At 41.6% G+C, this 24,838-nt stretch overlaps 1 protein-coding gene across 4 annotated transcripts in view; it reads right to left on the bottom strand.

The window, feature by feature from the left end:
* The window catches only part of Gpd2 (glycerol-3-phosphate dehydrogenase 2), a 130,863-nt gene that overhangs the window by 67,269 nt on the left and 38,756 nt on the right, over positions 1-24,838 (bottom strand). For all 4 annotated transcript variants that reach the window (XM_034495115.1, XM_034495114.2, XM_076928756.1 and 1 more), the window contains exons 3-4: positions 12,951-13,122; positions 53-177 (exon numbers count right to left, since the gene is read on the bottom strand). In XM_034495115.1, the coding sequence (XP_034351006.1) occupies positions 53-177; positions 12,951-13,122 (297 nt within the window). The remainder of the gene's footprint in view (positions 1-52; positions 178-12,950; positions 13,123-24,838) is intronic.

Below are 24,838 nucleotides of genomic sequence, written 5' to 3'. Positions count from 1 at the left end.
GTAGAAAAAACATAGTGGCAATTTCTGTTTAACAGCCAGCATACACAATTACCTGCTCAACATCCAAGTTCATGATAGCCTTCTGGAGGTATCGCACACCACCATGGATCAATTTAGTGCTTCTGCTGCTAGTCCCCGATGAGAAGTCATCTCTCTCTACAAGGGCTGTTTTCAGTCCTGTGTAACCAGAAAAGCAAATTAACTTCTTAAATTACACAATTTGTATGTAATTCATTAAAGGCACTTCTCCAGGGTAGAGACAATCGCTGGAAAAATTAGCCTGAACATGGATAAATTTGTATTCAAAGTGCAGTACACTGTCTATATTATAATGAAGAGATTTTAGGCACTTCCTGAGGGACAAGTCAAGACTGAACTGGAAGCATATTAAACTGTGAATGAATCACACCTAGAAAACATTACCGTACGGCTTCGTGGCAGCAAGATTCTCTGGTGTATTGAGAGAATCAAAGGAGGGCCTGGCACCATCTTTTCCCACATGGCATCAGTGGGTGCTTTTGCACAGCCTTCAGAATGCATGCCTGTCCCTCCCCTCTGAGGGCAAACTGCTCCTTTCCTGAACTCTGTGCTACTGCAATGCATTCACTAAAAATACCAAGCCAGACTTCTTCTGTGTTCTAGGTCCTACTTGCAAAAGTGCCTGAGACAGTGATACAGTGGATAAGGGAGTCAGGGATATAGAGGTTATAGTATAAGGAACACAGGCAGGGGGGAATTTCCAGGGGATTAGAGAAGAGGAGAGGGGCTTTGTCATGCAAGCACACAAGCATGAAGACCTGAGGTTCAATCGCTGGAACCCACAAAATCATGAATAACGTAATGGATATCTATAATCCTAGAACTCTTAGAGAGAGACAGTAGGCCACGACAGGAGAATCCTAGAAACTCACAAGCCAGCTAGCCTGATAAACAAGAGACATGCTTCAAACAAAATTGTCCCTGACTTCACACACACATGAACACACACCAATACCTAAATACAAAGATTAAAAATCAAAGAAGTTCTATTGTTGAGTTTACAGTGCAATTAGTTTACATTTTATGTATGATAATGCTATTTAAATATTAAAAAGAAATCCAAGCTAGGATAAGTGAACTGGTGCAGAGTATCCATAAAGAAGGCAGACAGGCATGGGGATGAAAAGATAGCTCAGTAGTTAAGAGCACTTGCTACTCCTGCTGAGAGGACTTCGGGTCAGTTCCTAGCCCCCAAATCAGGTGGCTCATAACTGCCTGTAACTCCAGCTCCTTGGGAAAGAATGTCCTCTTCTGGACTCTGCAGAAACCTGCACTTACTCTTAATTTATTCTGTACTTCATACAGAGGATACCACATGCACGAGAGAGCGCGCGCACAAACACACACACACACACACACACACACACACACACACACAGAGGGGGAGGGGAGAGGGAGAGAAAATTTTTTTAAAGATAATATTTTTCCTCTGAACAAAGATAGGTACATTCTACAAGCCATCCCATCCCCTTTATCCAAGACTGCTTACTATACAACTGTTAGGTGGGAACAATCTACTTCTGATTTCTTTTCTTGCAGAAACACCCTGCCTTTTTAAGGCTTTGGGTGAGCAGCAGTGGTACAAGTCCATGTCGTACAATAGGTGAGTTCTTCAAATTCACAAGCCCTGTGGTATCCACCCACAGGCCTCACTGGGAATGTCCAGGAGCTGGCTACTCCCTTAGGCAATTGGTTAAGTCACAGGTCCATTCATAATCACAACATGAGACAGAGCAATTTGGACTCACAAAGCTAGGCAAGAACAAAGTGCACGCATTCGGTTCAGAGCCATTTAGTGCCAAAGGGTTGCTTTGATAACATTGAACAGTTTAAAATCTGAACAGAAATGTCATCATAAAACCAGAGCAATTCTCTTGACTTAAAAGAACAAAACATTTGGAAACAATGAAGACCTAAAAGTAGAGATGTTTGATTCAAGATCAAACACTGCCGGTGTCCAAACTAGGAAAAAAATAACAAAAATCACAAGTGGTATCAACCCATATCACTGCTCTTCGACATACACCCCAGAAAATGTTCTACAACACCCTAAATTATTAAAACATTACTAGCACTTAATTTATTCTGGGTGTGCTACAGACAGGATGATAGCAAGAGAGTAAGATGGCCACTGGACATGAGTGCACATGGACCAGCTGTCAGGTGGCTCTGCTCAGGCAAATGGAGAAGCACAGAGACTCTCCAGGGCCTCTTTCAGAGAAGAAAAGACTTGCCTTATTCCAGATTAGAACCTGAAAGCAGGGCATAAACCCAGACTGCATAGACTCAAAATCACATTTGCCGACCTCGTCCACACACACTCTACCACCTTTACTTAGTAAATCCGACAGAGATCTTTTGGTATTCTAAATTAGTCCCTTTTTTCTTCAGCTGAAGATCAGACGAGGGAGTTGACTTTCAGATGGTATTTAGGAGCCACATTATTTAAAATATGCCTCTCTTTAAAACCTAGCATCACAGTAATTACATCAGGATGCCTGTAACCAAGAAAAAAAGGAAAGTGAGCCTGAGAGAAGACCCTCCTCTTCCTATTTGGGCAGCCCCAAACGCCCTCCAGCCTGTGATCTCAAGACCTCCCCAGACAGTCCTCACTGAGTGTGTCCTATGTGCAGTGCCCCTCTCCCCAGCAGAACACAGTAACTCAGTAAACCCATCCGATCCTTCTCCTCACCTCAGTCCCTCCCTATGCAAACACTTGCTCTGGTGAAGCAAGGTATCGTGTGGTACGTGTAGAAACCAAAAAGCCCCAAATGACAGGTCATCAGTAGGCCAGGCCTTAGTCCAAAAGCTAGGGAAACTGCCCTGCCAGCACCACATGAGCCACAAAGACACACTGCCAGTGGACACATAGAGCCACAGCCACAGACCCAGCACAGGCTCACTCACTGTGACTCCTAAATGTCCCAAATGAGATGATGTGGATATTCTTGTTTAAGCTACTTAAATCTGGGAAGGGCTTTACTGGTAACAAAATTCCTGTTCAAGGAACTGTGATGACCATTTGGATGTTTTTTTTTTTTCTTATTTTGTGTATATTTTTTTGTGTCCCTGGGTGTATGTATGGGCATCACATGTGTTCAATAACAGAAGAGGTCATACATACATGCAGGGACACCCACAAATACACATAAAACATCCAAAACATCCCCTGGAGTTATGGATGGCTGTGAGCCATGATGTGGGTGCCAGGAACCAAACCTGAGCAGTAAACATGCTTAAGTGCTGAGCCATCTCTTTAGCAGCCCAATTTAGTTTTTAATCACTTTCGGCGAAGCAGCCTTCAGCAAAAGCTGAGTTCATAGAGCCTTGCTCAAGATGGATGGCTGAGGAGGCAGGCTTAGGCTAGCTTAAAGATCCAAGTTGAATTTACTAATATCACCTGTAACTCCAGTCCTAGGATACTGAGGCTGGAGAGCTGTTGAGTTCCACACTAGCCTGAGCTGTACAGTGAAAAACCATGGAAGAGGAGAGAGGAGAAAAAGGGAGGGGGAGGGGGAGGGGGAGGGGGAGGGGGAGGGGGAGGGGGAGGGGGAGGGGGAGGGGGAGGGGAGGGGAGGGGAGGGGAGGGGAGGGGAGGGGAGGGGAGGGGAGGGGAGGGGAGGGGAGGGGAGGGGAGGGGAGGGGAGGGGAGGGGAGGGCAATTGGCAAAGGCTTGAAAGTTTCCAGCCTTGTCACAGGCAGCTTGTCACTGGAGGATGGTGAGAAGGGTATGTGTTATTGTCCTGAAAGAGAGTGACCAGGAGCTTTTCATTACACTGGGGCATTTAAATCCTGTCCTGAAGGCCATTGTTACCATGACAGCAATCACTGGATAACCTCAGAAGGGAAATGTCTCTAAGAACATGCTTGCACATCTATGACCAGTTTTAGCTAACACACTCCATTAAATTAATAAGCATGAGGCCTGCAAATCCTGTACTCTACTTAGTCCTGGCTGTCCATTTCCAGGAACCAGGGCTTGCCTGGGCAACTTTTTAAAGGCAATTTTTAATTTTTTTTTTCCCCAGAAGTTCTGAGAGACTGTTTGGTAAGGTACTGCTATGTTTCCTGACAAGAGTATCACTGAAGTGTTTAAGCTGACAAATCTGATTATGGTCCTAGAAAATTTTCTTTGGGTGAAGGCATAGGGATGGGCCTGGGGTATTGCTACTAGCAGACCTGAGGCCTCTGGCCTCAAGAGGCAAGCAGCTCTAACAAGAGTGACTCTCGGGGACCCCAGATATCAGGGTAGACTTTTCATTCCTTAACTCTTTGTGCTGTTACAAGAATTAGCAAGCCACCTCAGGGGAGTGGGTATTCCAGGGTATTTAATTTAAGGTCAAGCTCTTGGGATTGCTTTTTCCTGCCATGTTTTTTTTTTTTTTAAACAAGTTATTCATATGTATTTACATGAGAAACAATAGTAACAATGAAATTTAAAATAAGCCACTCAGTAGTTACACCAAGTCCTCCTCTGCTACTGGTATCTCGTCAAATTACCAAGCCACCCAACAGAATTTCTGAAGAGAAACGTGATTACTTTTCCCAAAGCATACAACAAGCATAGTCTCCAAAAACGACTGCCACAACAGTGTATTAAACCACCATGTAAACTAAGAGTTGTTTAAACTACAGAAGAAAGAAAAAAAAAAGCCTAAAATCAGAACCTGGACATTTTCAACGACTCTCTTGTATCAAGTGCTCTGAAATTCTCAATTCTGCTGGATGAGAATAAAGAAAAGAAATAACACAAAGTCAACGCATGACCAGAAGCCTCAGCTGAGTCTATGACTTCATTCTTTGATAACTAAAATGTTTATGGTGTTTGGTGTATGTGGGAGTGTGCTTGTGTGTGCGTGTGTGCATGCGTGTGTGGGTTAATACACGAGTGCCTGTATGTGTGCTTGTGTGTTGATTTGTCAGAGTTAGACCTCACAATGTTTCTCCAACTTCCTGTAACTCATTATGTCACCCACTGGAAACACTTCCTGCACCAGCCTCCAAGGCTGGGATTCCAAGTTCTCAACACTGGGCTCCAACTTGCTTTTTCATTTATCTTTCTAATTTTTTTAGTCTAATATTTCCCTCCCTCAGAGATTTTAAATTAAAAGCTTTGTCTTCTAATTTAAGAATAAGATAAGGGAAGTGGGAGGGAGGCCTCTTTATCCTAATCGAATAACTGACTGGCATTTTCGATGCTGCACTCAATCCTGGTGCTACAATAGGCAGGTTTGAAGAGATCAAAACATGCTTTCAAGATGCCTAGGGCTGAGGAGGTTGGGAATGACTGTCCTTCAGAGAAGAAAGACTGATCTCCACATCCTAGACCGGCAATTAGGTTCAAGGATTTATTTTATGAGTATGAAGGTTTTGCTTGCATGTGTGTGTATACAACATATGCATGCCTGTCGCCGTGGAGGAAAGAAGATACTGTCAGATCCCGGGAAGTTACTGATGATTGGCAGCTGCTGTGCAGGTGCTAGAAGTCAAACTCTGGTTCTCTTGAAGAACAGCCAGAGAGTGAGTGCTCTTGGCCATTGAGCCTTCTCTCCATCCCGCAGCTCAAGATTTTGTAAGGAGTTTAATACTCTCGCTTTGCCTCCCTTCTTTCTTGCCTTTTGTTAGGTTATTTATTTATGTATTTAACAATGCAAAGCAATAAACCCTATCACTGTTGAGGAGAATCAAAACAGTACCGAATGCTAGTATCTCTCTATCTGAGGTTTTGTTTTTTTTTTTTAAAAACTAATCCGCCTTTCTCATGAGAAGAGATGGGACAGTCTTTCTTTAGAAACGTTGGGCACTTGTTTGCGTTTCCAAGAACCACTGCCATTATTAATAAAGAAGACTACCCCAAAGGCCGCGCGTTCTTATGAAGGACTCGTTTCTCCAGGATAAGACCCCAGTGAAGCTGTGCTGTAACCCAGGCAAGTCAAGGACAGGATCCAGCATTTGGCCTGGTATTTTCTGACAGTGAATATTAGCCTTGTTTAGACTTGTAAAATGTTTAGATATTGGTTATTTTAATGCCTTGTCTATGCTCATATTAGGAAATGCATGATATATAACTGTAGCGTATGCATATCATTAACACATTTTATGTTATTTAGATATACATACAATATTAAGGTTACAAAGTTGTGTTTAAAAGCTAATACTGTAGTTTCAAGAAATGAGGGGTGCTGTTGTCACTTCCTTCTTTTATCTTGTTATAAAAATATCCGGTGTCAAATTGGGGCACGGCGGGGGGGGGGGGTGGTAATCAGTAGACAAAATAACAAAAATAACACATTAGTCAATGGAAACTGAGATTAATTATTAAAAGTGTTTTATATGTGTTGCCATAATCTTGCTGCGCTTGAGAGTCTATAGCCTGTATACATTTGCAATATATGCATTTAAGTTGTTCTCTCATAATATTCTTTTCCAACTTATAACACATTTTACTTATTTCCTCTTCAGTTATGTACAGGTCTACCTGATTTTCAGTAACTGACTACATTCCCTGATATTTTGTTATCATAAATAGTACTATAAATAAAATTCTGGGAGTCAGGAAAGTGTATCAGGAAGTGAAAGTCATGCAAACTGAGGTTGATCCCTAGAATCCACATAAAAAGCTAAATGTGATGATATAAACTTGTAACACCAGCTTTCCTACTACGGCCACACATTCACATACATGTACACAGTGACATGTATGAATATATCATACATACACACACATATGCACATACATAGGTACATACATATGTTTTTAAAAGCAAAAATTTAGTTAATGTGGCACTGCACAGCCACTTTTGCACAACTCTTCCTTTCTTTATTCAAATAGAATTATTTAAAAAGACACGGTTGATTCAAATTAAGATAAACACTCCATGGACCAGTAATGTCACACAGTGTTTTGTGGGCTCAGAACCTGGGATTATGTTCCTGAAGGGTAAGGAATATCACTATCCACAGCGGGCAAAACAAAAGACTCAACCTCTGAGAGCTGAGACTGAAGAAGCGTTCTTCACTTTGTACAGGAAGTTGGCAAGCTACTCCTGACCACTGTTTAGAGCTGGTGTCTATCTGCTGGTCACAGACGGATGGAGGAAGGTAAATGCAACCAGACCACACCACCAGAGTGAAGGCTTCAGCTGGCTTCACAGATGGTCAAGATCAACACAAGGCAGAAGACTCAGTGATAGGCAAAGTCCCAGATAGATCGTAAAGACAGTAGCAACTAAATCTAGAAACAGAACAGAATAGAAAACTCAGAATTCCCTGATAGATTCAGGGGAAAGGAGAAATCGTTAGTAACAACTATGAGTCAACTGGGTAACCCACCAGCTCCAATGAATAGACCTGTCCAATGGTCACACAGGTAGCCTTGATTAGATATAATGGGCCATAAAACAAAAGTTATGAATCTAGGAAAGAATGAATGAGTCAGGAGGAAGAGGGATTGATAATGGTGAGAGATAAGAGTGAACAAGAGAAGGCAGCCATACTGTATTATATACATGAATTAAGTTGTCAAAGAACTAAATTTGTCAATAACTAAAAGAAACAAAATCAACCTAATATGATGAACAGAAAGAGAGGAAGATAAACAGAGTGGAAAGGTTAAGAGAGTCCAGAGTGATGGCTCACCAGTTAAGGGCATTTACTACTCTTCTAGAGGACCCAGATTCAATTCTCAGCACCCATAAGGCAACTATTATCTGTAACTCCATTTTTAGAGGATCTGACACCATCTTCTGACCTCTGCAGGCAAAATACCCATACACATAGAATAAACTAAAAGTAAGTAAAATTGTTTAAGGTTAAATAAATAAATAGGTAGAACCTAGTTAAATAAAATAACTGTTTACGATAGACAAAACAAACATTGAAAATATCTGGAATTTAAACTCGACATGGTTTTGCATGACTCTAATTCCAGAACTCAGGTGGTAGAGGCAGGAGGATCAGAAGTTCTGCTATTTAGCTAGCTCACAGTCAGTCTGGACTACATGAAATCCTAACACAAACTATTTGAAGTTTTGCCTGTATGATCCCTGACAAAAGAAATTGCCACATTAAAATGGTGTTAAAGGGCAGATGTAGGGTCTCACACCTTTAATCCCAGGACTCAAAAAAGAAAGAGGCAGGGTTCTAGGACAGTCTGGTCTACAGGGTGAATTAGTTCCATGACAGCTACAGCTATGTAGAGACCCTGACTCAAACAAACTGACAAACAAAAAAGAAAAAGTCAGGAAGGAAGGAAGTCAGGAAGGAAGGAAGGAAGGAAGGAAGGAAGGAAGGAAGGAAGGAAGGAAGGAAAAACAAGTGAAAGCTAAATTTCCAAAATAGTGGTCAGAGACTTGCACCATCACACCATTTCCAGTGTCTGGCAAGCAATGAGCTAACTTTCTACAGTTTCACACATTGAAATGCAGCTTCCCCCCACTCTCCTAGTTTAATTTCTATTGCTGAAATAAAAATCTGACCAAAACCAATTTACAGGCGCAAAGGGCTTATTTCATTTTATACTAAAGAAAAAACTTGGAGCAGAAGCCATAGCAGAAGACTGGTTTGTTCAGCCACTTTTTTTTTTTTTTTTTTTTTTTTAAAAAAAAAACAGCAGAGGCCCACCTGCCTAGGGGATGGTACCACCCATAGTGGATTTGGACCTCCACACACAAGTCTATAGACCAGTCTGCTGGAGCCAATTCCTTGATTGATGTTCCCTCCTCCCAGGTGAAAATTTATGTCAAGTTGACAAAAACTACCCACACACCCCACCCTCAGAAACATCGAGGAAGAACACTAAGGCATCATATAGGTCTATAGGCCTCAGAATGAGCCATGTTCAAGGCTCTCCCTTACAGATTTTTCTACAATTCATAAACCTTCGCTTATGAAAAAGAACCTATTACCCTCCAATTATCCCTGAAGTTCTCTGTAAAGTTATGACACTTGTTGAAAGTTGAGACTAAATAAGCAATGACACCAAAGTTTGAGCCCAACTCATCCCACACCCATATCCTTTGTCCTGAAAACACTGCACAGCACAGACTTGCAAGAAGCACAGTGAAACCAACAGTGGCCACTCGTGCACCTCCTATGAGCTAGACTAGAAATACCTGTGCACTGTTTAGTTTTTAGGGATTCTTTACAGATTTTTATGTGCATGCCTTTGTGAGTTTATACACACCCACATGTGTACAAAAGCCCATGAAAGGCAGAGAGGGCATCAGATTATTTGGAGCCACAACTCATTCCTGTACTGGGAATCTAACCCAGGTCCTCTAAAAGAGTAGTGAGCCATCTCCCCATCTCTCCAGATGCTTGCTTTTAGGCTTTTCATACATGGTCTGAAAACTTTGTACTGACCCTCCTGTCACCAGTCATCCCCCACCACCCCTGGCTCTAATAAACATTTTCAAACAAGACAACTATGTGAACACTTCTCCAGCAAGAGAGTCTTTTCTGCATTTTACACTGAAACATAAAGCTAAGTTTTGTTAAGTTAGACTTTAAACTGATAATGTCCTGGGTGGTCCCAGATACACACAGGCAAAGTGACATCAAAAGAAAATAAATAGGAAACACCTGAGAGGGAGACTGCATGAATCAGTCTCCTCATTTCTGCTTCCTTGGGAGCAAAGCCCCTGCCATGGAGCCTGGGAGCCGTAGTTCAGCTCAGGAACTAGCCCCAGATGTGTTCAACAGTGAAGCCATTACTACTGATCCTAGACCTGCAGGAGAACGTGAGCCAAACTGTGCCTGTTATGTTTATGAAATAATATTCCCAAATGAAACAAATGAAAATTGATTCCTGAGACACTAGAGAGGATGAGAATGTAATACACGAGCATTAGGAAGACTCCACGCTCCTCCTCTGCAGCCTTCGTCTATCCACTGCTGGCGCAGGATTTTATCGCAAAGCTTGTGCAAACATTTCTGTAAGAGCCCTTTCACATCTAGTGGTTTTCCCCCCAAAACTTTGATGCCCTGAAAAAAATCTAATTATTAGTGGTAACTTTAAAAGATCACAGTAATTTATTTTTGTCAAATGTGACTAAAGATTAATGGATACAATCAGGAATAATTTGGTAAAGACATATCAAACGCAGAGAAAGCAAAATTTGTTGTTAAGTGAAGCATCAAATATAATAAAAGAGCAAATTCCATGAATGAACGGCAACAATGCGCAATTCATTAACCAAAGGCCCGTGGTTATTTCACACTTCAGAGGGCCACTGATATAATCAGAAACCACAGTAAGAGTGTAAATACAGACTACCTTCAGCACCTCCTTGTATGTTTTAATTATAAACATTATGTCCGTCCCCTCTATAAATCATAAACCTACAAAAGACATTCAACTAGTAATTCTAAGATGGCAATCAATATGTCACAAAAATACTAAATGTGTATCATTTTATTAGATATCAACTAGAAAACTCATAGAAACTCTAATCATTATCATCATCATCATCATCGTCATCATCAGTATCACTACCCACAATACCTCAATCACTAATGCCTTCTTCATTTCTCAAAGAAAAAAAATTCAGTAGTTCCTATCTACTATTTCTCATATGCTTGCTCATAATGGTACTCAGTTGATAATGGTAGTATTTTAAATAAGACAAAAATAAATAAATAAATAAGGCTGGAGGTATAGTTCAGTAGTGATGTCCTCAGCAGGCCCAAGGCTCTGGATTTAGTACCCAGCACACACACAAAAACACAAAAATAGCCAGAGCCAGACATGCTGTCACATGCCTGAAACCCAAGCATTTGGGAGGAAGCTAAGTCAGGAAGATCTGAAGTTTGAGGCCAGGCTGGGTGACCTAGCCAGATATGTTTCATAAACAAGTACGTGGAAAGTGAGTGAGAAAGACACCCGTCATTAACCTCTGTACTCTGTACTCCGTATGTATGGCATACATACATACATACATGCATACATGCATACATCACATACACACACACACACACAGAGAGAGAGAGAGAAGCAAAGAAAGCTTCATCCACTCAGTGAAAATAAATAAAGCAGCATTTTCCATTGACAAGAATGAATGCCAAACACAGGGAAAAAAAAAAAAAAAACTTAATAGACTGCCTTTTGGGGGAAAAAAAACCACTATAGAAGAGTAAGCGTGATTGTCCTTGTCTGTGTTGTTAACTAAACGGAGAAAGTACACAAAAGAGAACAACAGGTGACACTTTCCCAAAGGAGAACAGAAATAAGAAGCCTGCAGTGATGTTTCATCCCAACCCCCTCATGCTCCTCTTCGAACCACCCTGGCTTTCCTGTGTCTCCATCTCCTACCCTGTCCTCATCAGCTCCAGACCTGTCTCTGTTTCTGTAGAATCCTTCCTCATTTTTTTTTTTTTTTTTTTTTTTTTTTTTTTTTTTTTGGTTTGGTATTGATAACTGGTCAGTTTTCAGTTCAAATTCTAGTCTATTCCTTTCTCTGCTTCTTGACAATACTAGGTGTGCACACAGACATTCCCATCCCCCCAGCCCTGCATGTTAAACCTCCACCCTGTAGTGAATGGCCTTCTGGATCCCACTTCTCCGCGCACTTATCTCCATGTCTCTGGAGAGTCTGTGTCCATCTCTGCTCCTTCCAAATTACCAGCCTCTTCTTCATCTTCAGGATGTCAAGAGGCCTAACTCAGCAAAATCAAGGCCAGTCAGCTGACACACCTCCTGCCTCTCAACTCTGTCCTCATAATCTTTCTTGCTGGCCTCAGTGGCCCAAGTTACCAGCCTGCACATCCTCCAGCATATTCCATGCATTGCCTTCAGTATATTTCTTCAAACCAGGTCTCTATCTGAAAGCAATGTTAATTGTGTCAGCAGTTTTTTCTGCTCCTGATCACTCTGTCAATAAGAATATGCATACCTAGCCCAACAGTGGTGGCACACTCTTTTAATCTCAACACTCAGGAGGCAGAGACAGGTGGATCTCTGTGAGTTCCGGGACAGACTAGTCTACAAATTGAGTTCCAGGACTGCCACCAACTGTTACACAGAGAAACCCTGTCTCAGAGGGCCACAAAGAAAATAAAAATCCATGCCTACTTATATGTTTATAATGCCTGACTGAAGGTACATGCTCTCTGCAATGTGAACTGTGCACAAAAGCTCCTCAAAGGCTCTCTGGCTATAGATCCTCTGTGTATTCTCTTGTAGTGCCTCCTACATGACTACGAATGCAGTAAGTACTCCCAACATTTACAAAGCTGAAATTAAAAGAATGATTATGAATATATATATTATGAATAATATATATATAATAAATTGAGAAAATAACTGAAGAGAGAAAAAAAAAAGATTTTCTGACTGACTCCTGCTAGACAAAGGACTCTCTTTGGCACAGAAGATTGTCATCTATATTAATTCCTTTGAGTAGAGCAATCACAAGCACGATCTCTATCTTCCCACTCTCTTACCCAGGCTGGCCAGAAAGCTAAGCTCAAGCTGCCTGTGAGAACTATAAACTGCTCTTCCTACCTGCTGTAGCATGTTTGAGTAAAAGTTCCTTCAAATTGTACAGCGTGATTGGAGGCATGACGGTCTATGAAAACAGGAGTCAATGTGGAAACAAGAGTAGACTCTGGTTTATCTATATGTTAAGCAACAATCTATAAACAGAAAAAATACTTAGGCTACATGGTGTACATGAATAAATTTTCAGGAATACAGAGTTTTATTTTCAAATGAATCTGTGGAAGTTAAATATATATATTTATAGTTATATTTAATTTTAAAACTGTGGGTGCCTAGATTTTGAAAGTTGCAAGAATGTTTCAGAAAAGATGGAAAATTAGGGAACGCCAAGATAAATGTGAGCTTATGAGTCAAACACTGTCGGCATTCACAAGGAGGGGAGACAACCAGAGTTTTGTTTTTCAGGACTCACCTCTGGTGACGGCGTCTAGTGCACAGCCACATCCTGTGGCTCCTCCTCCAATAACGAGAATATCAAATTCCGATGTGTTCCGCAAAGTCATGAGCTGAGCTTCTCTGGAAGGGGGCTCTGTGTTCACAGGCTCTGTGAAGCACTCCGCTGCTTGCACGTAGGCCAGGCTCACCTGTGGGAAAGCAGACAGCTTGGAGTCACACTCCACAAATGACAGTTTAGCAAAGCATACAGTATACTGTGAAGAAATTTCTGATGGCGATGAGGATGACCAAGACTAGCCCACAGTCCACATGCAGTCGCAGGATTTCTTTATGTGGGTCTCAGGGTTTTTTTACCCACAGAACACCTGGTTGCAAATTCAGTAACTCAACTAAGTTTTATATATAGCAACATTTAATTATTTCTACCACTGTGTAACATAAACCAATTTAAGGAAGCAGAAGGAAGTATTTTACCCAGTAGCATCAAACCATTCAGATAGGATTTTAAGATATAGAATACCATGTGAAAGGGGCAAATAACACTTTATAACCACTGTGCATTTTCTTTAAAAGCATATATTCCTTGTTCAATTCTCATGACAAACATATGCTGTTGACTTTGATTCGTCAACTTAAATCAATATAATCAAAAATCTGCTTAACATAAGTTAGCATCTTGTTTAGATAAATCTACTATGCTCAATGGAATACTTTTCAAAGATTTTTTTTAATAAGAGGTTTTCCCCATCAAATATGTAAATGTAATATAAAGATTTCCTATGTTTACAATGCATTATTCAGCTTGTTGAAAACTTAATAGTAATAATAAAGTTAGGCATAATTTCATTGCATTTTATGGTTCTTCCTTTTTTTTTTTTTCCAAAGTGCTTGCCTAGTATTTGTTGTAGAAAGCATCAGATACACCCACTACAAGTATTTGTAAGACTCTTTGATCTAGTCTCAGGACAACCAGAAGCAAAAAGGATTGGGCCACTATGCTGACCAACATCTACAATTCCAACACTAAGGAAACTAAGGCACAAAGGCATTCTAGGGTTAACAGTGAGTGCGAGAGCTACCCTGCATTACATGGTAATAGATAGATAGATGATAGATAGATAGATACTGATATATAATATACATATATGTGTGTGTAATATATATATATATATATATATATATATATATATAAATTTTCAGGAATACAGAGTTTTATTTTCAAATAAATCTGTAGAAGTTAAATATATATATATATATAAATATATATATATAAAATCAGTCACAGTGCCACAACCAGAAGTCAAGGTTAAATACACAGAAAAATTTACCACAATGAAGAGGATTGACCCATGTGGCTCCATTAGATATCCAAAGACCACAAATTCTGTTTCTCTCTCTTGCATCACAAGACCAGCACAATGAAGGCTCTTCTTCCACTCTGCCATAAATCACCTATGAAGCTCTGAATGATCAGGGGCAAGTTTGCTCAAGAGGAGCTCTCAGGTCTTCTGAGAATGGATGTTTCGTTGTATCTAACGGAAGGCTTGGAATAGTTTATGCAGCCCAGAGTGGCCCCAGACTGACCTCAGAGATAAGACTTACAAGTATTTACCAGCGTACCCAGCTGTGCTCACTACTCTTACATAGGGATTATTCCGATCATTCAAGAGAAGGAATTTTTTTTTTCAATTTAGATAAAATAAAACAAACTATTCTATATAATTGAATTAAGTATCATCAAGTCAGTTACATTTCTATGATAATAAAGCCAAAAGTCTAGAGAAAATTAGGAAAACCCTGCCTTGGGCCACAGGGACCCAGCTTGAGTCTCCACACCCCCTGTCTTGGAAGTCTGACAAGCTGAATTCACTGCCCAGGACCCATGTAGGAGAGGAGAAGAGACTCCAACAAACTGTCCTTTGACCTTCTCTCACAGAATGGTGTATTAACTTTTAAATTATTAATTCAAGTGCTAAAACTGTTTTTAAAATCCAATTCTGAATATGACTTCTCGTGTTTGTGTATTGACTGTTTCCGCATGTAACAAGACAAATTAGACAAAACTGCTAGGTTCAGTGAAGGATTGGACTCTTCTAGCTATGGTCTTAGTCTTCCTCAGCTAATGAGAAGGTAACAGAAAAGACGGAGAGATAGAATGTGTGTATGGATACATACATACATACATACAAACATACATACATACCACATTTGTAGAAAAAGCAAATGCCAACATGGGGGTTGGGGGCAGACTATGACCTCTGGGAGGGAGGGGGAACTGCACCATGACAGATGGAAGGATTTGGACATGGGACTGACAAGTGACTAAACCGCCAGAGCGTTTTCACACATCAACAGAATTGCTGACATTTTCTGCCTTGTAAGTTTTCTAGAAATAGTTGAGAAATAAGTTTAAAGACCATATTATGGTATAGTTCATTAGAACTTGTTAATTCTAAAAACTCCCTCTTCTGGTCTAACTGTGAAGGATGAACTAGCTCAGCTTCCCCTTCAGTGGGTGCGTGAGATGGGAGAGGGGCGCAGAGTCATTCCCATTGACTACATTGCTTCTGTCTTATCTCAATATGAAAAAATCCACTTTCATCTTAATATGGTGGATACAATGCCTTTGATCTCAGCCTCAAGAGGCAGGGAAGGAGCCTTTAAAAAAGCTCAAGGCCAGCCTGGAATACAGGGCAAGACCTTGTCCAAAACAACAACGATATTTCCATATATGGAATATAGGAATATAGGTTTCCGGCATCTCATGTTTCCAACATCTATCCTAAAAAAATCTTTAAAGATTCATTAAGCCCCTGAATTATCCAGCTTTAATATTTACCCACTAAGCTCACTAGTCTCTAGATTTTCACATGCACACCATACCATCACCTGCTTCATCTCAAGGCACCTGCTCCCACAATACTACCACATCTGATCACATGCAACCGACTGTCCACTCAACTCGGCATCCAAGAAACTTTTCTCCTGCTTTTTTTTTGTACCTCTTTCTTTGTTTCCTTTGGAGAGCCCTCAACTGCTATGAGTGACTGGCATGCTTCCTAGTGGCATGTCCTCTATTAACCTAATCAAGATAATCCCACACACACACACTGGCATTCGCAGAGGCCCATCTCTGAGGCATTCCACTTGTCATCTACCTGAACACTGAGATTAACCAGCATGCCTGGTGAGTGTCTAACTGTGGTATACCTTGAAATGAAATAATGACCAGTGAGTGATTTTACAAAGACTCTATGAAGCTCAAATTCAAATTAAATCTGAGCCTGCATCCTACCAGAACACAGGCACACCTAATACATTCATCAGTGCCCATCATAGAATGCAGAGGGGTCACCACCTGACTCTCTGGCCTACAGGCCTAAAAACAATGACCCACACAGATAAACCAACAAATCTCTATGCTGAGCAAAAGCAGCCAGACTCAGGCATCTCTGTGCTACATGGCTGTGATCATTCTGTATAAACAATGTTAAGTAAAAAAGAAAAAAATAAGTATGAAATAAAAAAAAAAAAAACAGATCAGTGATTGCAGGTCTTGAGAGACACCTTGAGGATACAAGAACGTTCTATTAGTTAACTGTGGTTATAATTACATAACTGAGTGTGTTATAAAGAGGTGATTTCACTACATTGAAGCTGTTACTCAAATTACACCTCAATAAAAGTGACTTAAAAATAATAACCAACTGTGGGTAGAACCCTTATGTTCTAGGCGGTTTTATAAGGTGTTCGCTTTCTTTCTGCTCATTGAATCTTTATAGCAAGCCTGAGTCAGGCGTGTTATGCTCTCCACTCAGGAAGCCAAGACTGAGACACAGAGGAGGGAGTTATCCCAAAACTGTGTGATCAGCTCACAGCAGAACTGGAATTGAAACACTGTCTAGCAACAGAGACCAAGTCCTACATTACAATACTGTGCTGACTGTGCAGAGAATCTGAAGAAAATAAATACAAAAGCAGACTAACTAGTTACAACAGAATGAAGTAATACCACTGGCAAGATGCAGAAAACTTTGAATACGGGGGTGGGGGATCCCAATTGTTGCAGAAGTCAGTACTAAAGAGTTTCTCCACTTTAAAAATATCTACTCACATCCACACACGGTACTAGTGAGGGTGATTTATTTATTTTCTGACAGTATTTTAAAATAACGTCTTATTTTTGTTTATTTCTTTCAAAAAAGCTGGAAAGTGTTGCAACTGAGAAGCTAAGCACCATGCTTATTTTAGAGGCAGTAAACACAGCCTAAGGCCCTACTTAGAATTATGACAGGAGAAAGACTCATTTTGGCTTCATACGGCTTTGAGTAACAAAAATACATCTGCACTCTACCTTCTCTAGAATATGTTGATTTCAGGGATATAAAGAAGGGGGTGGGGAATTAGAGATAATAAAGCAGTATTGGTAAGTAATGACAGTCTTTAAGAAAAGGGTCTTTGTGCTCCACTCCTCTCGGGTCTGTCCTTTCTTAGGTCTCCTTTTCCAAGCCTGACAGTTTGATTAGACAGGAATCTGGGGGTTGAACTCTGCTGATGGATGCATCCAAAATGTCTTAATGCCCATGGGATCTGCAGATGCTGGACTCAGCACCACTCACTCAACAAATCACTATAGTGAGAAATCCCTCAAGCATTCTATAGAGTAGGATACAGAAGGCTAAGGTGGCAACCATAATATCACTCAAAGGGTATTTAAGACAGAGAAAGGGCTAAAAGGCACAGGGGACTCTCTCTGTCTCTCTCTGTCTCTCTCTGTCTCTCTCTGTCTCTCTGTCTCTCTCTCTCTCTCTCTCTCTCTCTCTCTCTGTGTGTGTGTGTGTGTGTGTGTGTGTGTGTGTGTGTAGCATTAAGTCAGAACAGTGCTCACCTGGGGATGGGGTTCAATCCTCAACACTACATCAAACAAGTAGCATAGCACACGTCTGTAATCCTGACACTCATGTGCTGGAGGCAAACGAATCAGTAGTTCAAGGCCACAGACAGCTATAGAGAGTTCAGGATCAACATAGCTATACAAGTAGGAAGGAAAAAAGAGAGGGAGGAAAGGAAGAGAGAGGGAGGGGAGGGAGAGGGAGGGGAGGGAGGGAGGGAGGGGAGAGAGGGAGGAAAGGAGGGGAGGGAGGGAGGGAAGGAGGGAAGGAGGGAGGGAGGGAAGTCACAGAAAGCATCTCATATATCCTGGCCAAGCTTCCCTGGGAAGGCCAGATAAATCAAGAGTAGTGGACATCAGCCGGAAGACACTAGGAAAGGAAGCAGGAGCAGCATGTGCTAAGTCTAGAATATATACAAGTCTGCTCTTTCCTGTCAGCACACTACTCTTAAAATCCAGCTTACACATCCAATTTTTAAAACTGCCCTATTTCACATAAATCTCAAAATTCCAAACTGAGATTAACCTAAAAAAAAAAACTGAGTCTCAGCAGCTGTGGCCTGTAGGTAGGGCAGGACCTGGGAGCTTCAGGACACTCACTGGTGTGACCCATCTCGCCAGCCTGGCCCCTGGAGTCTTGTGAGTTTGCTGGCCCAGGCCTAAACCCAGAGCAAGGTGACAGCTTTCAAATGAAGGATTAGCTACCTAACCTCACCACTGAAAGCAAAGGTCTATAGTCCCCTCTCCTGGGGAGGCAGAAAGAGGCAACGGTGGGCAATTTGTTGAGATCCTGCCTTAAAATGTGAGCTTTGGGCTGTAACTCAGTGGTTAAGATCTTGACTCACATGTGAACACCCAAGATTCAATGTCCAGTACCACAGGGAAAATAAAATCCCTCCAGCATTATGACAGAGACATGCGTGGGGTTTGGAGAGATTGCTCAGTGGGTAAGTACACATACTGGTCTTGCAGAGGACCCAAGTTTGGTTCCCAGCGAAAACATTTAGTTGGCTCAAATTTCCAGGTATTTCCAGCCAGAGGTGAATCTATCAGTCTCTGGTTTCAGAGGGCACCTGCATTTATGTGCAGATAGTCAGATGCAAGCACATGATTAAAAGTAAAGTATCACCTTTTAAACAGAGACTTGCATCTACATAGAATTGGAAGCCAACTTCATAATCTGTAGTTACCAAGAAAGCATTTCCCTTGTTGAACAGGATTCCAAATGAGATCAGTTGTACTATGTCTGAGCTCTATTAGACTTGCAAATTCAAAAAAAAAAATTCCTAGACATTTGCAACTTCGGGTGAGACCGAAAACAAGATCTAATAATTAGTGTCTATTTCTGAAAGAAAGTGCATATTTAAAGACCACAGGCAATTAACAGCCAGGCTGTCCTGTAATCATGTACAGTAATAATTGGAGTATAAAGTAGGTTTCATGCAAATCACTTCAGACTGCAACAATCACTCTCTCACTCGACCATATTATGCCATTCAATCAATGGAATCAGTTAGACTGAAGAGAAATTGCTTCCTGTTTTGCTGTCACGGAAGAAGACAAACCCTATCTGTGTGTTCTTGGAGGCAAAAAGTGACAAGCCTCTTCACACAGTTTATCTTCTGAAGTGGAAAGGCTCTTCGCTTCTGGAATCCCCTTGTAACTAAATTGATGACCTTTCTTAGATTTACATGACACTAAGCAACATGTTTCAGTGTAAGCAGACTCACCAGGGCGCCATGCTTACTCTATAGCCAGTCAATACAGTAAGGTAACTCTCCTTTCCACAGAAAACCAGACAAGTATGTTGCTATATATTCAAACGTGTGGTGTCCCCACACGTGAGTCAGTTATGTGTGGCTAATGTGTTTGATTACATGGATACAAGCAGGAGGTGCTGTTGTGGTTCTGTAGGTTCCAGAGGTGGCTCACTGACCAGAAGCATGCCACCACCATGAATCAGGAGCTGGCAGCTGAACTACCTCTTTCTCGTCATAATAGACTGTAAGCCAAAGTGAGTTATTCCTCCTTTAAGTTGCCTCTGTCAGCCAGGCAGTGGTGGCGCACGCCTTTAATCCCAGCACTTGAGAAGCAGAGGCAGGAGGATTTCTGAATTTGAGGCCAGCCTGGTCTACAGAGTGAGTTCCAGGACAGCCAGGGCTACACAGAGAAACCCTGTCTCGAAAAAAAAAAAAAACAAAACAAACAAACAAACAAAAAAAGTTGCCTCTGTCAAACATGCACCATAAGAAATGACAAGCATGCCCTCTCCCTAAGCACAGAAGATGGACCTCTCCTGCACCCCGAAGGTGCTCACTTTCTTTCCCCTATCGTACACAATATAGTGTACTATAGTACAATAGCACTTATGTGACTAAACAATCTGAGGCTTCGAGGATGTCGCCTATCGGCTTCCAATAAATAATCTATTTTCCTCTTTTTAATTGAATGTATCATTATCATTAGTGTGCGTGTGCACACAGGTGTGTACCTGCCACAGCATGCAGATGGAGGCCAGAAGACAACTTTGAGAGTCCATTCTCTCCTTCCCCTATTGGCTCCAAAGATTGAACTAAGGTCATCAGAATTCATGGCAGGACCGTTCACCTACCTACCGTGCCCTCTCACTAGCCTCAAAAACTTATTCTTAGATATATAATGCAGTAAAAGTCTGCATGTCTCAGAGTGACATTGCGTGTCCCCCCCCTCCCCCCCCAGTCCAATATCTTGCTTGGGATCAGAATATCTGGAAGTTGAAGAGAGAGTTCAGTAGTAAAGGTCGCTTGCCCTTGCAGAGGACCTGGATTCCCAGCACTCCCATGACTGCTCAACACTGCCTGAAACTCCAGTTCCAAAGGATCTGATCCCCTACCCTGGTCTCCCCCTGGGCCAGGGATGCACAAGGAACATATACATGTATACGGGTGCTCATATGTACATATAAAATAAATATTTGTTTCTTTGTTTTAAAGAAAGAAAGTGAAGGGTCTAGAGAGCAAACCTGAGGTTGAGGGGACAAAGAGGTAAGGAAAAAGAGACATAACTCTTGGCTGTCCAGCAGCTATTAGCCCACCCCACCAGCTCATAACTACATAGAGGCATCATCATCATCAACAACATCATCATCATCATCATCATCTTCATATATTACATCCAGACGGCAGTTTCCCCCCTCCTCTCTGCCCAGTCTCTCCCTCCCACCACCCCTCTCCTCAAGATTTACAAGCCCCTCTTACTCCCCTCAGAGAAGAGTAGGAGAGGAGGTATCCTTTTGTGTATTTCTTTTCTTCTCCTTTTTCCCTTCTGTTTGTCTTTTTCTTTTCTTAAATGTAAGCTTAGAACCTGATGCACAACCTTTAATCCCAGCACTAGAGAGGCCGAGGCAGGCAGATCCTTGTAAATTCTGAGGTCAACCTGGTCTACAAAATGAATCTCAGGACAACAGAGACTATCACACAGAGAAGCCCCAGCTCAAAACAAAACACAATACAACACAACCCAAAAACAAACAAGCAAACAAAACACATGGTACAGGAAATTGAACTCAGGGCTTCGAATCTGTTAGAAAAGTTCTCTAAGGATGTGCCTAGCCTGAGACTTGATATGCCAGGGTAGGGGGGTACCCAGGGGGCCACCACCCTCTCGGAGAAGAAGGGGAGGGAGGAAGAACTGTGGGAGGAGGTGACCAGGAGGGAGCAGTGAGCAGGATGTAAAGTGAGTAAAAATATATTATAATAATAATCTCTCTAACCACAGAACTATACCCCAGGCTTCAAAGGTATTCTTTGACCTGAAAAGAAATTAAATTTATTGCTTGAGAATATAACTGAAACTTAGAACCTGATGCATTTTGATTCCAAATTGAATGTCCTCAGGTCTGCTACGTTATCCATAGATCAACCGACTACTTTGTTCAAAGGAACACAGAACTTTTTGTTTGTTTGCTTAGGTTTTATTGTTATTGATGTTTGGTTTGGTTTTGAAACAGAGTATCTCTATTGCATAGCTCTGGCTGTCCTGAAACTCGCTACGTTGACCAGGTTGAACTCAAACTCCCAGAGACCTATTTGCCTATGCCTCCCAAGCACTGGGCTTAAAGACCACCACAGGCCTTGTAGAAGGCAGAACCTCCAATTCAATTAGTGAAGTCTAGAAATCCTACCTCATCCTCGTAGCCTGCAGCCAGTCATGCTGGGCAGCCACAGAGAAGACCCAGATGAAGCAGCACTTGTCCCTAAGGCTCTCCCTAAAGCAATGACCTGGAACTCAAACAGGGCTCACTGGCCTCTCATGTGAGTACCATACTGACCTACTGAGTCAAGTGACCAGTCTACATTTGAACCTTCTGTTCAAATTAGTTCATGCTCGAACATGAGATGTACACTCTCTCTCTCTGTGGAGATGAAATACAAGATGTGCAGACGTCTCTCATGTGTACATGCTAATTGCACAATTAGAGCTTGGAAAGTTTTTGTTGAAATGTCTCAGATTACAAGAATAAGGCAAAATTGGATGTACCTAACTCAAAGCCGGGAGGTGGGAGATACCTAGAGAAAGCTTTCCAAACATAAAACATGTAACTCTCAGGCTGGGCGGATGGAAAAGGAGACAGAAGCGAGAGGGCTCTCCCAGGGCATTTATAGAAAGTTTCCTCCGTCCCACAATATCCCTAAAAAGTTTCTTTAAAAGGCCTTAAAATGAATAAATAGTTGAAATGAAATGCAAAGTCAAATCAAAGTGAATGTCAATGCTGCTCAGTTAGCAACAGCCTAGCAGCTCACCAGCTGTCGGAGCTAATCCTAGCTCAGTCGTTGACTCACGGGAGTGACCTATAGAAGTACAGTTAACCTTGCTGATTCCTTATGCCAGTGACAAAATAGCATCGCAAACTCCTCGAAGGCCCAGTGTGAGTTTTAACTTCAACTTGCCGCCGTGGCCCCACTTTCGAGGGCTAAGTGTTAAATAAAAACCAAAATTAGACGGAAGCTGATAGGATGCTCTTCAGAGAACATTCCCAGCTCTGTCTGCTGCATAATTTCAGTGCCTTGATGGAGCGTGTCTCATAAGAAACAGTGTAACCATATAGAGTGGTTAAGAATAGTTTTGACTGGCCTTATCTAAAATACAAAGTATTCCGAATCCTCAGCAAGCTTCCCGATACCAGGCACATTCCCAACACACTTAGTTGTATTTCTAAGAGGGAAAAAAAAAAAAAAAAAACCAGTCTTTCCAGGAATCTATGCAAAGGGATCTAAACAGGAGAATCGAGTGAGTGATGAATGTCTTTGGTAGAAGCCCTAACAATAAAACTCTCATTATAAGAAACAGCTCATTAGTCAGCCAGATTAAAAACGACATTCAGGACACGTGTAACAGCTGGATGCTTAGCAACGTGATTCTCTTCCTCCAGAGAAATGGGGCTGTAGGCAGCAAAACCTTACAGGTAACAAGTCCCTGAACCAGAGAAGAAATGGGTCTCTCACCACCCCATGCTGATCAGTAAGGGCAGTTAGACACCTCTGCTGTAAGCACTGAGCCTGGAGCTTGCTTGCTAGAGTGACTGGCTTCCAAATTTCAGCAATTCACCTATGGGATTGACATACAACTGTTAAGGGGGCTAGAGAGATGACTCAGCAGCTAAGAGCACTTGTAGCTCTTGCAAAGGCCCTGGATTCGGTTCCCAGCACCCATGTATACATTTAAAACCATCTGTAACTTCAGTTCTGGAAAATCCAGCTCCCTCTTCTAGCCTCTGTGGGCAGCAGGCATATGTATAGTACAGGGGAAACACTCATACCCATAAAGTATTTTTACAATACAACTGTAAAATCGGTTTTTGGCAACCTAAGATTCAACTTACCTACGTCATACACAGTCCATTATTCTGAAACTTTCCCTAGTGTGTGACACCTCATCCTTTGCAGAAAAATACAAGATAAATATACTTTGGAATATTATTATGCTTAAAAAGAAAAGAAAGCAGCCGGGCGGTGGTGGCACATGCCTTTAATCCCAGCACTTGGGAGGCAGAGGCAGGCGGATTTCTGAGTTCGAGGCTAGCCTGGTCTACAGAGTGAGTTCCAGGACAGCCAGGACTACACAGAGAAACCCTGTCTCGAAAAACCAAAAATCCGAGGCCTCTGACACACATACAGCAGAGGGCTGCCTAGTCTAGCCTCAGTGAGAGAAGATGCACCTAACCCTCCTGAAACTTGAAGTCCCACGGAATGGGGAGGCCTGATGGAATGAGGAGGCACATCCTCTTGGAGACAGGGGGAGGAGGAATGGGATGTAGAACTGTGGGAGGGCAGACAACGAGAGGGTAACAGTAGGACTGTAAAAAAAATAAAAAGAAAGGAAAGCACTATAAATAATAACCTTAATTCACCTATTATAATAAGGTGATAAACCAGACCTAGAAAACATAAGCCTACATGATCTCATATCTGGAATCTAAAATAGTGAAGCGATAGTGGTCAATGGGACCCTGAACTGTAACATGGGAAGGTATTATTCAAGGTATTCCACATTTCAGTTAAGCTCAAAGAAAGTAACAAAATGAAATTGATTAGGAAGATCTGGGTTGTTATTTGGTATGTTTGTTAAGTTTTGCTGCTGTTGTAGCTGTTGTTGTTTTGGTGTTTAGGGTTTTGTTGTTGTTTGTAGGTGGGATCTCCTGTTGCCTAGGATACAACTCCTACAGGTGTGGGCAAGGCTGACCTTGAACTTCCGATCTTTGTGCTTCTACCTATTACCCCACACACACACACCTTGGAAATTTTGTCTTTACCCTTTAATAGTCAGACTTTTAAAAAGAAAGGCTGCATGCAAACTATGAAAAATGCCTCCGTTAGTGGAAGACTGTTTACCTTAGGGGACAAGTGAAGTCACAAGTTCAAGGCCATTTGGCAAATAGACAGAGGTAGCACATGAATAAACATTCTGGTTGACTCTAGACCCCAAATACCCTCAGATTAGGAAACTCCTTTCCTTGAAGTTAAATTCTTCAAGAT

The sequence above is a fragment of the Arvicanthis niloticus genome, chromosome 2 (genome assembly GCF_011762505.2).
Source record: "Arvicanthis niloticus isolate mArvNil1 chromosome 2, mArvNil1.pat.X, whole genome shotgun sequence".
NCBI lineage: Eukaryota > Metazoa > Chordata > Mammalia > Rodentia > Muridae > Arvicanthis > Arvicanthis niloticus.
Note: the sequence above shows the minus strand (reverse complement) of the source record. Positions and strands in the feature narration are given on the sequence as shown.